The following is a 16,260-nucleotide window of genomic DNA, read 5'->3' as shown; positions in this document are numbered from 1 at the left end:
TTACACCTCAGTGTTATGAACGTCCCTGATACATCAGCCTGTAAATCATCCTGAAAAGGGCAACATGCCATTGGAAACAAGAAAAAACTGAACTTTATTGTACATCTTATGTTCATACATGGTGCTATGAATTCTTTGCGAAGTACTGTTTGAGGGTAGGGGGTCAAATTTAATCAATACAAAAGTTAAAATGTACATAGTATAACAATGACAATTTGTATCAACAATATGTGACATGAGATTAATTTAACTTCCACTTGAAAATGTCTTCAATTAACTGTACAAGTCAAACGTCCCCATTCCTGATGCGAATTTCACGGGCCATCCTGCACATCTCAAATAATCCACAGCAACAGGTCATCAACGCATCATTGCATATCGTCCCCTGTAAGAAAATATGATAATCAAATATGATGAGAATGAATCAACCAAATATTTGCCAGTTCAAGTTCCTCAAGCGAGGGAAAACCACTAGGCTAATTTGTCAATATGTGTACTGATGAAATGGTCCTTTCCTGTCTTTCATAATAAAAGGGGTAGACTGGCTGGGACAGGAATGAGTTGCAGTTCTCCCTAGTGTGCATTAAAATGACATACTGAATGCATGAATGCCTCACCATTCCTAATTTCTTTAGGCTCCTAAGGGTAACTAACATACCTGAATCCCATAGGTCAATCTCATGTGTGTCCTCATGGCTGTCATGCCTCCTGGAACACAGGCCAGGCATGCGTTCTCACCATACTTGTTAGCTGTGTAGCAACCCAATGCTAGTGGGCAGATGAAGCCCAAGGCACCTGTATGACAACATTTTGCCTTATTGTAAAATCCAGAATATAGGAAACACTTTTTACTTGAAACACTTGACAACCATTATACTCTATGGTATGGAACCAGGTAGGCCTACTTAGTGATGATATTTAAGGTCTAATTATTTGTCTCGATACTCACAGACTAGGATGTCACTGCAGCAGGAGCACAGCCCAGTGCTCCACTTGCCCGTCTGCACATTTGTCCCATAAGAGCCTGCTCCTGGCTGGTGGGTGATGACTGGGTTCGACATGTCAATCAAATGGGGTCAGCTTCAGTCACCTAACAACGAACCACATCCAACAGTGAGCACAGTGGTTGAAGTTTGATCATTTCCCCAATACAGCAATAAAACAAAACTAGCAGTATGTAAACTGTTGTGGGATGGGAAATGTTCATTGTTGTTTTTTCCTTCCTTCGAGATAATTGCATATAGGAAAGTTCACATAAAAGTTCCATACACTGGTACTCAAGTTATTTTTTTTGGTACTCAAGTTTATACACAGGTCCATTCATACCCTGAACCACCATCTTACTTCATATACTGCAACCCTCTTATGTATTGCAATAGGTTTTAATATAATTGCATATGTAAAATGGGATATTGTTGTATTGGCATTTCATTAAATAAAGACTAATAACTGTTGTATAACTTATGTATCATCACAATTGTACAAGGACAAGACATGGTGTTAAGACTGTAAAACTACTTCAAATACTTTGTATACTCTGGTGTACAAATATGCCAAATGTTGTAGATGTACATCAATTTCTACTGTTTCTTAGAAAGATGTAAACCTGAAATTTTTAGGTAGTTTATTGATAAGTAGTTACTCTATTGTAGCGTTTTCTACATACTTGAGAGCAGAGGAAAGAGCATGTCACTCACCTATCTTGTCTGCAGCACTGAGCTTCTCCAGATCTGAGTCGATACACTTTAGCAGGAAGTTGTGATACTAAAGCTGTGAACAAGCGCTGGTTACACACTCCTATGTTTCTCAAGACAACTCTCAACAGTAGTGCAAACACAAACATTCACAATAGAACAGTTAAGCTGTTTAATGACCTCACCATTCCTCAGAATTATTGGTTTCAAGGTCAATTCACAGGTGACAGAATGAGTATAACCTTAGTTTAACATATGAGGTCGATAAACACCCAATATCTGATGTTCTTTCAGTTCCCGTAAACACGATTGCAAGCTATGTTCAGGGAAGTCATCATATGAGTAATCTTGCACTTCAGTTTCAACCACAGTTGAACCATAGGGTAATGTTCTTATTTCTCATATATTTAATAAGTATTTTAATCAGCATCAAGTAGTATTTTATCTCTTTCAATTGGGGTAGTTACACATCACCATACACAAGTGACTATACGTGATCAAAGTGAAACGCGCAACAACAAAAAAGAGAGAGCAAACAAATGTATTGTATAATCTATTTTATTAAATTCAATGATTAATTGTGGGTTTATTTGATAGTCTCAGGTCACATATGCTGAGCACATAGATATTGCCCACACCAAAACCACATATCTGCGTCACTGCATTTATTGGGCCAAATGTGGTTTGATGATGCATCAACATGCATTGGGGACAGGAAGAATGAAGACTTAGTGTACTACAAACAACAAGTTATTAATGTTTCTTATTACAGTATAGCAATACATGGGAAAATGTATTTTACATGGCCTGGTGGCATTGGTGGGTGGAGATTTCTCCTTAGGACAAATGGAATAGTCAAAAAGGAGCAAACGCCACCCACCTGAGGCACTGTGCCATGCAAAACTAATTTGCCCATTGAGCACAAGACTGAATGCATCGAGTAAGACAGACATTGGATACTGTAGTAGTTTATTGGGTTCCTGTAGCTGCTGTCTTGGCTGGTTCTGCCAGTTTGGGAGGGGGGGTCTGCTTAATTTTCTTCCTTTGCTCCAGTTTCTGTTTCTGCACCTCTTTGAATACCTAAGAAAGGACACAGTCATATAAACCTACAGCAAAAAGCCCAACAACAATTACAACAAAATTATAAGTCTTCATCTTTGCCTTTACTTTTACATTAAGTCATGCATTAGACTATTGGTAAAAGCCATGGTTCAACACCCTCCATACAGCAGAAAGATTAACAAGAAAATTGCTAGTCTGGTCCCAGATCTGTTTGTGCCGTCTTGCCAACTATACAGTACAAACCACTCTGGGACCAAGCTAGAAAATTGCGCTAAATGTAGTACTCTGGGGGGAAAGGGTGCTTGAGCAGCTTCTTCCTGCGGTCAAAGGCCATGAGCATCCATCGCTTGTTCGCTTTGTCCTGATACAAAGATGGGGGGCCAAAACACAGAGTCAGAGGTCAAATGGAGAAAACAAATATGCGTAAAGCGATAACTATATTTAAGGCTTGATTCAATCCGTGGGGCTGAAGAGCGGCACTGTAGCGTGATTGAAATGTAAAGGTCATTTCCGATTGAGCTGACTAACGCAGTGTTCACTGTGAATGAAGTCTCCGATCTGTTTGTGCCATCTTGCCAACTATACAGTACAAACCACTCTGGGACCAAGCTAGAAAATTGCGCTAAGTAAAGTGAATGGAGTTTTGTTATGTACCTTTATGCACAGGGCCTTCTTGGCCAGCCAGCGTCGGGTGGCATGTCTGTAGTACTCCGGGGGGAAAGTGTAGGTGATGCCCAGCTGCTGGCAGACATGTTCAAAGGCGTCGTAGCGCATCACCCTGAGGTGCTTGAGCAGCTTCTTCCTGCGGTCAAAGGCCATGAGCATCCATCGCTTGTTCGCTTTGTCCTGATACAAAGATAGGGGGCCAAAACACAGTCAGAGGTCAAATGGATATAAAAATATGCGTAAAGCGATAACAATAGTTAAGGCTTGATTCAATCCGTGGGGCTGAAGAGCGGCACTGTAGCGCGATTGAAATGTAAAGGTAATTTCCGATTGAGCTGACTAATGCAGTGTTCACTGTGAATGAAGTCTCCGCGAACGCGGGAACAGTGCCTTTACATTTCTATTGTGCTGTAACGCAGCTCTTCAGGACTACAGATTGAATCGAACCCATAGTCTGGGAACATGTCTTTTACATAATAGAGGAGTTGCTTTTCTTATTAAAAATAGCATAGCGATTTTGAGACTGTCAAAACCAAACTGTCTAAAAGTGAGATACAGTATAGTGACAGACTGCCAAACCTTGGCTTTAACATTTTAGCTGTGCTAAAGGATAGATAGTTATATTTTGCAATATGTCTGCAAAAATGTTGGATACAATGTTACGTGTGTACGTTGTGACAGTAAATTCCCAGCATGCAGCAGCACCACTACTACTCTGTCAAATGTCATGGTGGGTGTACGCACTACACAGGAAATCCTGTTGACAAACCTCACACCAGACAGTGAGGGGATCGGAAATGAAACGTGTGGAAATAATATGCATTCACGTCATGGTTACTATAGGGACTTAAAATGACACAGTCTTGCATTTAGCCTTCAACCATACACACCTTAGTATGTTTGTGCAGGTGCTCCTGGTAGTTACGGATTTTGGAGGTCAAAATGGCCACTAAAAAGGTCAAGAAAGGCGTTAAGAAGTGAACAAACGATTGCTGAAATAAGGTGGTTCCTCAGAGGAAAAGCACGGTTGTTCACTAGGTCCAAAACGGGAACCTACCCTTGACTTCTGTAGAGCTGCGGTCAGCTTCATCCCTCTGGACTTTTGCAATCAGCTGCTCCGTTTTCAATCTCAACTTCTCGCTCTGGTGACACAAAACATGGTGGTTTGATTATGCAATATCCAGCATAGGTATAGAAAAATGCTCGTATCATAATGTAAACTATAGCAACTAACAGAGGAATACACAAACTGTAGTTACTCTTATGTAGTTATTCTTATGAGCACAATGAGAAAGACTAGATGAAAAGAATGTAGTAACAAGGTAAAAAGAACATACATGGCTTGCTAGTTCCAGTGTCAGAAGTCTTTTGACCAGGTCATCAGTGCTGTAAACACATAATAACAGATCAGCATTAGGAAGAGATGTACTGTAGAGTAGAGGTATAGTACAAACGCTGAGTATGCCTATTTATTGTACAAATAAAGACAGAATAACTATTTTAAACAGCATCATCTCATTGCTGTAGTTGTTTGGACGTGGGAGAATTGAACATTCATGAGCCATGTCTGCATGACATAAAATACACTTCATTTAAGTCTGGACAAATGAAATGTACATACGTTTGAGCGATTGGAACAGCGGCATATTCCATTTTCAGCATTGTCGGAGGAAGATCACTCAACTGACTTTGCATCACTGATGGAAAAAAACTTAGACAGTAAATATCAAACATCCAAGTGGTCTTAGATCAAATAGTTGACCTTGGACCTCCATACCTGGCTTCTTCTTTCTTATGGCACGGGTTTAGTTTCTCACAGGCTGAGTGGTGAAACTCCCAATACCTGGTAAGAATGAAACAAATTATCAAACAATACATAATTACTCTTAGTCCATTGCTTTATGAACCATAGGATGGTGCCAGATTTATGCCTGCAACTACACTGAGTGCACAAAACATAAAGAACACCTGATCTTTCCATGGCATAGACTGACCAGGTGAATGCGATGATCCCTTATTGATGTCACTTGTTAAATTCACTTCAATCAGTGTAGATGAAGGGGAGGAGACAGGTAAAAAAAAAATGATTTGTAAGCCTTTAAACATGGATTGTGTATGTGTGCCATTCGGAGGGTGAATGGGCAAGACAAAATATTTAAGTGTCTTTGAACGGGGTATGGTGGTATGTGCTAGGTGCAACGGTTTGTGTCAAGAACTGCAATGCTGCTGGGTTTTCATGCTCAACAGTTTTCTGTGTGTAGAATGGTCCACCACCCCAAGAACATCCAGACAACTTGACACAACTCTGGGAAGCATTAGACTCAACATGGGCCAGCATTCCTGTGGAACGCTTTTCGACACAGTCTATGTCCCAAACGAATTGAGGCTATTCTGAAGGCAAAAGGGGCAGGGGTAGTGCAGCTAAATATTAGGAAGATGTTCTTAATGTTTTGTACATGTGCCTGCATGAGAAAGTGTCTGTAAGCATGTTCAGCAGAAACATGGTTTGCAGTAAGAGTTAGGATGTCTTACTGTAGTAGTACTTGTGGACCTACATTTTGTGAACTGTCGTGCAGAGATCATAGAAACAAGAGTGGAGTGTCATGTTCTGTATACATGATCAAGAGTGGTGGGGTGAGAAAAGCTACTGCAGACACATTGCAGGGGGCCTGTGGGGAAAATAACTCTGGTTCCCACATCCTCTTCATAAAAACCACTAGCAGACTGACTGATTACATGATGAGAAATGTATTAGTCATATGTCTGGGTTAAAATGGCATTAGCTTCGCACCCGTCTGGTTACAAATTATTCCTTTCATTTCAGCTGTTTAGACAGGTAGCTACTAGCTAAAGTTATCACTACATTAGTATACAATAATGATCTATTTTTATGAAACCATATAGCTAGCCTAGTTAGTATACACAGGATGATAAGGACAATGGAGTAGTGATTGATGTCCCTATACAAAGCCTGTGTCACTGTGTACAAAGAGAATAACTCATATGTACCTGTCTATAAATGTTGTTGTTGTTGTTGTGATTAGCTATCTGTACACGAGATATCATAGCTAATTGCTGCAGTGCCCTCTCCTGGCCTACCCAAGGAATAATTGTACTCGTTACATGACTAATGGAAAAGAACATTTCTACGAGGTGTTATGATGATGATAAGTGGGTTTTCACACGAAATCTACCTATTCCGTATTTTTCAGTAATGGTTCATTGATTCTTGCTCGGCATGTGCAGCTAGCTAGTTGACATGCATGCGCGCACATCGACAAGACGTTTCATTCGGGTATGGGTGTATATATATATATACACTGCTCAAAAAAATAAAGGGAACACTAAAATAACACATCCTAGATCTGAATGAATGAAATAATCTTATTAAATACTTTTTTCTTTACATAGTTGAATATGCTGACAACAAAATCACACAAAAATAATCAATGGAAATCCAATTTATCAACCCATGGAGGTCTGGATTTGGAGTCACACTCAAAATTAAAGTGGAAAACCACACTACAGGCTGATCCAACTTTGATGTAATGTCCTTAAAACAAGTCAAAATGAGGCTCAGTAGTGTGTGTGGCCTCCACGTGCCTGTATGACCTCCCTACAACACCTGGGCATTCTCCTGATGAGGTGGCGGATGGTCTCCTGAGGGATCTCCTCCCAGACCTGGACTAAAGCATCCGCCAACTCCTGGACAGTCTGTGGTGCAACGTGGCGTTGGTGGATGGAGCGAGACATGATGTCCCAGATGTGCTCAATTGGATTCAGGTCTGGGGAACGGGCGGGCCAGTCCATAGCATCAATGCCTTCCTCTTGCAGGAACTGCTGACACACTCCAGCCACATGAGGTCTAGCATTGTCTTGCATTTGGAGGAACCCAGGGCCAACCGCACCAGTATATGGTCTCACAAGGGGTCTGAGGATCTCATCTCGGTACCTAATGGCAGTCAGGCTACCTCTGGCGAGCACATGGAGGGCTGTGCGGCCCACCAAAGAAATGCCACCCCACACCATGATTGACCCACCGCCAAACCGGTCATGCTGGAGGATGTTGCAGGCAGCAGAACGTTCTCCACGGCTTCTCCAGACTCTGTCACGTCTGTCACGTGCTCAGTGTGAACCTGCTTTCATCTGTGAAGAGCACAGGGCGCCAGTGGCGAATTTGCCAATCTTGGTGCTCTCTGGCAAATGCCAAACGTCCTGCACGGTGTTGGGCTGTAAGCACAACCCCCACCTGTGGACGTCGGGCCCTCATACCACCCTCATGGAGTCTGTTTCTGACCGTTTGAGCAGACACATGCACATTTGTGGCCTGCTGGAGATTATTTTGCAGGGCTCTGGCAGTGCTTCTCCTGCTCCTCCTTGCACAAAGACGGAGGTAGCGGTCCTGCTGCTGGGTTGTTGCCCTCCTACGGCCTCCTCCACGTCTCCTGATGTACTGGCCTGTCTCCTGGTAGCGCCTCCATGCTCTGGACACTACGCTGACAGACACAGCAAACCTTCTTGCCACAGCTCGCATTGATGTGCCATCCTGGATGAGCTGCACTACCTGAGCCACTTGTGTGGGTTGTAGACTCCGTCTCATGCTACCACTAGAGTGAAAGCACCGCCAGCATTCAAAAGTGACCAAAACATCAGCCAGGAAGCATAGGAACTGAGAAGTGGTCTGTGGTTACCACCTGCAGAACCACTCCTTTATTGGGGGTGTCTTGCTAATTGCCTATAATTTCCACCTGTTGTCTATTCCATTTGCACAACAGCATGTGAAATGTATTGTCAATCAGTGTTGCTTCCTAAGTGGACAGTTTGATTTCACAGAAGTGTGATTGACTTGGAGTTACATTGTGTTGTTTAAGTGTTCCCTTTATTTTTTTGAGCAGTATATTTACCTGTCAATACAGTCTCATTGTTGTTGTGTGAGGGCCCTGTGATGACAGAGGTTGACGTCCCATGTTTCAATGGGAGAGACGCACAGGTTCCTTTCAGCCTGGATAAAACGGCACATTCTTGCAGAACGACAGATGTCGATTTAAGAGCGCTTCTTAAAGCCATACTTGATAACATGGCTGATTCAGAGATTATTTGATATGTATGTCAGGTATTAATGGTCAAAATATAACGAGTAAACAGCATTCGTCCCCTACATGAGGATCGCCATTTTGATTAGACAGAAGTAATCAGACGGAGAGGTCGATTCACGGCCTTGAATAATCTTTGAGGTCCTGCACACTCATCCTATTTCCCTAGTAAAAATAGCATTTGAATGACCAAAACATCACCCATAATGTTTTCATGCTATTAAAATGCTCAGAATTGAAGAAATTTTACATTTTCTCTCATCTCAAACTATCAGGAAGCCTGAAAGAAAAGGCTGAGTGAGCAGGGTTGCCATGTTTGCAGTTTTACTGGATTGGGCTACTTTGAAAACTGAAGCGGGTGAAAATGTATTGATCGCGGGTTGCAGGTTTTTGGGCTACTTCTAAATTGCACCGTGGCCACCATGGCATCTCTTTACATTTGAGTTTTTATTAATTTCACACTGCTACTGCTGACTATCATGCTAGCATTTAGTTTGCAACAGCACAGGTTTATATAAACCTTGCTGTTTGCCATTCTGACCTTGGCAACAAACGATCTCCCTCCTGCCATAGAGAGTTGACATGTCGAACGTCAGCTAGCCATTTTTATGACCAGGCGAAATCATGCAACAGCATCATTATTATAGATATAAATGTCATTGCAAAACCGCTAAAACAAATAAAAAGGGAGCTAGTTCGCTGTCATTTCAGAGTTTGGTGTGACTGTTAGTTTAGCTGTTGTTTGCTAAAAATCCACATTACACTCTGGGGTAGGGATATAACCTTCAAGGTTCTTTGCCTTCACTGGGTATATAGTACCTTTTTAGTTGTGTTCTTTAATCTCGTCCAAAGAAGCAAAAAGGATTATATATGGAACCCCAAATAACCCTTTTTTTCTAAGAGTGTAGGACTGGGGGGCGGTCAGGATACAAGGAATGAGGCAAACAACAATTATGAGGGGAAAGTATGTAGCTAGCTAGTTAATTAGTTAGTTGTTCTCACATCACTTGTCATGTCTGCCTGCTGCAGCGCTCTCACAACACAAACGAATGTGCTTAAAACACACCCATTCGGCCCTCCCTCACTCAGTAGCAGCCTGCCTGCTAGCTAGAAGCAAGAGGAAATAATGTGTTGAAAAATTTACACTCTTAGGATGCGTTTGTAAATTCACTCTGGCTATCTACTCTGATTTCAGAGCACTCTCATCTGAGTTTGCCAGGGTGCAGAATAACTGATGCATTTACGAACGCACAACAGCAGTTGAATATGACCGTTATCAGTAAACGTCATCCAAAAAACACAATTCATTTGTTGCCAGCAGCACAGTTAGTCACCAACGCTCTACATAACATGAAAATAGACCAACCGACTCTGCTAGGGGGAGTAAAATGGTCAGAGTGACGTGTTCTCTCGTTTGTGTATGGAAGTAACTAGCAAGGTAGCCAACTTTAGCCAGTTAGCTTGGGTGCTTGACTACCGTTGTGAGGTCAGAACACTTCGATTAACCCTACTGTACTCATGGCTTCCAGTGTACAGTCGTGGCCAAAAGTTTTGAGAATGACACAAATATTAATTTCTACAGTTTGCTGCTTCAGTGTCTTTAGATATTTTTGTCAGATGTTACTATGGAATACTGAAGTATAATTACAAGCATTTCATAAGTGTCAAAGGCTTTTATTGACAATTACATGAAGTTGATGCAAACAGTCAATATTTGCAGTGCTGACCCTTCTTTTTCAAGACCTCTGCAATCTGCCCTGGTATGCTGTCAATTAACTTCTGGGCCACATCCTGACTGATGGCAGCCCATTCTTGCATAATCAATGCTTGGAGTTTGTCAGAATTTGTGGGGTTTTGTTTGTCCACCCGCCTCTTGAGGATTGACCACAAGTTCTCAATGGGATTATGGTCTGGGGAGTTTCCTGGTCATGGACCCAAAATATCGATGTTTTGTTCCCCGAGCCACTTAATTATCACTTTTGCCTTATGGCAAGGTGCTCCATCTTGCTGGAAAAGGCATTGTTTGTCACCAAACTGTTCCTGGATGGTTGGGAGAAGTTGCTCTCGGAGGATGTGTTGGTACCATTCTTTATTCATGGCTGTGTTCTTAGGCAAAATTGTGAGTGAGCCCACTCCCTTGGCTGAGAAGCAACCCCACACATGAATGGTCTCAGGATGCTTTCTGTTGGCATGACACAGGACTGATGGTAGCGCTTACCTTGTCTTCTCCGGACAAGCTTTTTTCCGGATGCCCCAAACAATCGGAAAGGGGATTCATCAGAGAAAATGACTTTACCCCAGTCCTCAGCAGTCCATTCCCTGTACCTTTTGCAGAATATCAGTCTTTCCCTGAGGTTTTTCCTGGAGAGAAGTGGCTTCTTTGCTGCCCTTCTTGACACCAGGCCATCCTCCAAAAGTCTTCGCCTCACTGTGCGTGCAGATGCACTCACACCTGCCTGCTGCCATTCCTGAGCAAGCTCTGTACTGGTGGTGTCCCAATCCCGCAGCTGAATCAACTATAGGAGACGGTCCTGGCGCTTGCTGGAGCCTTCTTCACAACAATTGAACCGCTCTCCTTGAAGTTCTTGATGATCCGATAAATGGTTGATTTAGGTGCAATCTTATTGGCTGCAATATCCTTGCCTGTGAAGCCCTTTTTGTGCAAAGCAATGATGACGGCATGTGTTTCCTTGCAGGTAACCATGTTTGACAGAGGAAGAACAATAATTCCAAGCACCACCCTCCTTTTGAAGCTTCCAGTCTGTTATTCGAACTCAATCAGCATGACAGAGTGATCTCCAGCCTTGTCCTCGTCAACACTCACATCTGTGTTAACAAGAGAATCTCTGACATGATGTCAGCTGGTCCTTTTGTGGCAGGGCTGAAATGCAGTGGACATGCTTTTGGGAGATTTAGTTCATTTGCTTGGCAAAGAGGGACTTTGCAATTAATTGCATTTCATCTGATCACTCTTTATAACATTCTGGAGTATATGAAAATTGCCATCATACAAACTGAGGCAGCAGACTTTGTGAAAATGTATATTTGTGTCATTCTCAAAACTTTTGGCCACGACTGTACACTCCAAGAGCAAAATGCTCTGAATTTATGAACATACTGTCACCCCCTGACCAGTAAAGAGGTTATTTGTTATTGTAGTTTGGTCAGGACGTGGCAGGGGGTGTTTGTTTTGTGTGTTTCAGGGTTTTTTGGTTAATGTTCTATGTTAGTCTATTTCTATGTCTGTGTCTAGTTTATCTATTTCTATGCTTAGTTTATTGGTTTGACCTTTAATTGGAGGCAGCTGTTTCTCATTGCCTCTAATTGAAGGTCCTATTTAGTAGGGGTGTTTTTTCATGGGTTTTTATGGGTAGTTGTTCCATGTGTAGCTATGTGTCTCACAGGACTGGTTTTTCGGCGTTGTTGTTTTGATTAAGTGTTTTGTTTTGTTTTCTTCTCAATAAACAAGAAGATGAGCATACACATTCCCGCTGCGCCTTGGTTCCATCTTTACGACGAACGTGACACAGACAATCAAATCATATTTTATTTGTCACATGCGTCGAATACAACAGGTGTACAACAGTTGCATTGTTGGTTAAGGGCTTGTAAGTAAGCATTACAGTGAAACACTTACTTACAAGCCCTTAACCAACAATGCAGTTTTAAGAAAATACAAAAGAAAGTAAGAGATAAGAACAACAAATGATTAAAGAGCAGCAGTAAATAACAATAGCGGGGCTACAGGGGGTACCGGTACAGCATCAATACGCGGGGGCACAGTGTTGAGGTAGTTGAGGTAATATGTAGGTAGAGTTATTAAAGTGACTATGCATAGATAATAACAGAGAGTAGCAGCAGTGTAAAATGGGGGGGTGGGGGGGGGGGGCAATGCAAGTAGTCTGAGTAGACATTTTATTAGCTGTTCAGGAGTCTTATGTCTTGGGGGTAGAAGCTATTTAGGAGCCTCTTGGACTTAGACTTGGCGCTCTGGTACCGGTAGCAGAGAGAACAGTCTATGACTAGGGTGGCTGGAGTCTTTGACAATTTTTAGGGCCTTCCTCTGACACCGCCTAGTATAGAGGTCCTGGATGGCAGGAATCTTAGCCCCTGTGATGTACTGGGCCGTACGCACCACCCTCTGTAGTGCCTTGCAGTCGGAGGCTGAGCAGTTGCCATACCAGGCAGTGATGCAACCCGTCAGGATGCTCTCGATGGTGCAGCTGTAAAACAACGCTCTGACTTTATGAATGGCCAGAGTGCACTCTGAGGGGTTCTATATAGAACATTTTGGTCAATTAAAATTTTAACTGCCATTCTGTTCCAAAAATCAACTGCCATTCCAGCATGATGATGCAAGAGGATGGTGGTTGAAGTTGAAAATAGCCTACCAATAAGCAAATTCTGTTTCAATTTATTAAGGTAAGCAAAGTTTATTGTTTAATTCAAATATATGCAGCCAAAGTCATATGATAAACTATAGCTAGGCTAGATAGATACAATTTATTAGAATTTGAGCACCGTTTGTACGCTACCAAAGCTAGCTAGCTACACAGGAAAAAGTTGGTGACTTTAATTAGTCACTTTACAAGCTAGTTAGCCAACTCTTACAAATAAACGTAATTTTTTATTATGGAATATGCCAAATAGAGCTACAGACCCAGCCTGACATTGACTATCAGCTTGTTACTTTTATTTCGGGATTTCAGTGTGGAGTCAGATGAGGGGACTATGTGACATGACGCCATTAGAAGACTGTTGCTGACCTCTGTTGAATGTACCTGATGGGCAGTGGGCTGACTGAGAGGAGGTATGCATCTAAATTATTTATAATAAATTATGTATAATAAGTCTTGGTGATTCAATAGCCTACTTAATCATTGCATGACTTTTAACATGCTATCTACAGTATGTTTTGCTCAAGTATGGCAGTTACCCAATATCATAGGCAGAGGATCTCTCTTTTGGCTGCTGCTGACAACAACAGCATGTAAGTTGTTCTTCTGCACCATAAAACAATTACAATGCCTTCGGAAAGTATTCAGACCCCTTGACTTTTTTCAAATTTTGTGATGTTACAGCCTTATTCTAAAATTGATTAAATTGTTTTTTTCCCTCATCAATCTACAAACAATACCCCATAATGACAAAGCAAAAACGGGTTTTTATAAATGTTTGCTAATTCATATACACTGCTCAAAAAAATAAAGGGAACACTAAAATAACACATCCTAGATCTGAATGAATGAAATAATCTACTTTTTTCTTTACATAGTTGAATGTGCTGACAACAAAATCACACAAAAAGAATCAATGGAAATCCAATTTATCAACCCATAGAGGTCTGGATTTGGAGTCACACTCAAAATTAAAGTGGAAAACCACACTACAGGCTGATCCAACTTTGATGTAATGTCCTTAAAACAAGTCAAAATGAGGCTCAGTAGTGTGTGTGGCCTCCACGTGCCTGTATGACCTCCCTACAACACCTGGGCATGCTCCTGATGAGTTGGCGGATGGTCTCCTGAGGGATCTTCTCCCAGACCTGGACTAAAGCATCCGCCAACTCCTGGACAGTCTGTGGTGCAACGTGGCGTTGGTGGATGGAGCGAGACATGATGTCCCAGATGTGCTCAATTGGATTCAGGTCTGGGGAACGGGCGGGCCAGTCCATAGTATCAATGCCTTCCTCTTGCAGGAACTGCTGACACACTCCAGCCACATGAGGTCTTGCATTGTCTTGCATTAGGAGGAACCCAGGGCCAACCGCACCAGCATATGGTCTCACAAGGGGTCTGAGGATCTCATCTCGGTACCTAATGGCAGTCAGGCTACCTCTGGCGAGCACATGGAGGGCTGTGCGGCCCCCCACAGAAATGCCACCCCACACCATGACTGACCCACCGCCAAACCGGTCATGCTGGAGGATGTTGCAGGCAGCAGAACGTTCTCCATGGCGTCTCCAGACTCTGTCACGTCTGTCACATGTGCTCAGTGTGAACCTGCTTTCATCTGTGAAGAGCACAGGGCGCCAGTGGCGAATTTGCCAATCTTGGTGTTCTCTGGCAAATGCCAAACGTCCTGCACGGTGTTGGGCTGTAAGCACAACCCCCACCTGTGGACGTCGGGCCCTCATACCACCCTCATGGAGTCTGTTTCTGACCGTTTGAGCAGACACATGCACATTTGTGGCCTGCTGGAGGTCATTTTGCAGGGCTCTGGCAGTGCTCCTCCCGCTCCTCCTTGCACAAAGGTGGAGGTAGCGGTCCTGCTGCTGGGTTGTTGCCCTCCTACGGCCTCCTCCACGTCTCCTGATGTACTGGCCTGTCTCCTGGTAGCGCCTCCATGCTCTGGACACTACGCTGACAGACACAGCAAACCTTCTTGCCACAGCTCGCATTGATTTGCCATCCTGGATGAGCTGCACTACCTGAGCCACTTGTGTGGGTTGTAGACTCCATCTCATGCTACCACTAGAGTCAAAGCACCGCCAGCATTCAAAAGTGACCAAAACATCAGCCAGGAAGCATAGGAACTGAGAAGTGGTCTGTGGTCACCACCTGCAGAACCACTCCTTTATTGGGGGTGTCTTGCTAATTGCCTATAATTTCCACCTGTTGTCTATTCCATTTGCACAACAGCATGTGAAATGTATTGTCAATCAGTGTTGCTTCCTAAGTGGACAGTTTGATTTCACAGAAGTGTGATTGACTTGGAGTTACATTGTGTTGTTTAAGTGTTCCCTTTATTTTTTTGAGCAGTGTATATATTTACCAAAAAAAGATATGGGGGATTGGAAATGATGCAGACAATTACATTGATGGAAGTAACAATCTTTCCACAATATTAAGCTGATCCACCCCTAAAAAAAAGGTTATGTCCTGAATGTAACCAGTTAATTTTGGGGTGCAACGTGTCGTGGAAATTGCAAGATTGTTATAATACTTGTATTGTATTATAATGGTTGTTTTATTCAACAGAATAGAGTATTCTGTTAACTATTGTGTGTGTGTTTTACTGAGGATGGGCCTCTATGAGATAGCACTGACAGAGGAGATTTACGGTGTCTTTGGGTGATAAAACCTAAAGAGCATTCCAGATAACATGAGGTAATGTTTTTGTGCTATGAAGTACCAGGAACGTGATTAGAACCTCGTCTTAGGGACCAAACTGAACAATAATTTATAGCGAATGCTATCTGGCGAAGGGATACTCCTTTCTCATTATAAAGTCTTCCTTTGTGGACTGTTCCTAAGATCTGTGGTTCATCATGTAGGTTGAGAGGGGTGTATCTTGGCTATAAAAGATCTTTGTACTTTTGTGTTGTCACTATCAACGGTTCATTAGAAATAGTGAATCGCTGAAAGTCATTGCTAATGCAAAGCTCTTATTATTAAATATGTAGTTTAAGTATAACTCTGACTGGTGTGTGAAGTTTAACTCTCCTCATTTGGTAATGCAGAAATTAGCCACCACAAACGTTCAGACGTTCATAGAAGTAGCAGCAGCATAACACAATCATCCAAACCGGAAAATGTAGGCTGTTAGTCCTAGAGCTAACTGAGGAAATATTGACGTAACACAAGCGGTCATATTTAGCTAACTCTCAGCTGACAGAAACAACAATATAGCAATTACAATTACTATTTACAATTCATCACATCACGGGTGAGCTCACCATTGATTAAAATAATTCAATAAAACACTTTCTAAAAATCGTAAGTAATCCGCAGATGGGTAGTTGG

At 42.4% G+C, this 16,260-nt stretch overlaps 1 protein-coding gene and 1 pseudogene across 1 annotated transcript; both read right to left on the bottom strand.

Moving 5' to 3' along the window:
- Positions 1-75: 75 nt before the first annotated feature.
- On the bottom strand, positions 76-1,884 carry LOC115176779 (cornifelin). Its single transcript, XM_029737062.1, has 4 exons — positions 1,698-1,884; positions 950-1,090; positions 659-795; positions 76-385 (listed from the first exon to the last, which is right to left on the bottom strand). Exons 2-4 carry the CDS (start codon positions 1,059-1,061, stop codon positions 287-289), a joined length of 348 nt encoding a protein of 115 aa, XP_029592922.1. The 5' UTR covers positions 1,062-1,090; positions 1,698-1,884; the 3' UTR covers positions 76-286.
- A 352-nt stretch (positions 1,885-2,236) lies between these two features.
- On the bottom strand, positions 2,237-8,592 carry LOC115176771 (28S ribosomal protein S15, mitochondrial-like; annotated as a pseudogene).
- Positions 8,593-16,260: the final 7,668 nt, after the last annotated feature.

This window comes from Salmo trutta, chromosome 3 (assembly GCF_901001165.1).
Source record: "Salmo trutta chromosome 3, fSalTru1.1, whole genome shotgun sequence".
Lineage (NCBI taxonomy): Eukaryota > Metazoa > Chordata > Actinopteri > Salmoniformes > Salmonidae > Salmo > Salmo trutta.
This window is presented reverse-complemented; position numbering and strand designations above follow the sequence as displayed.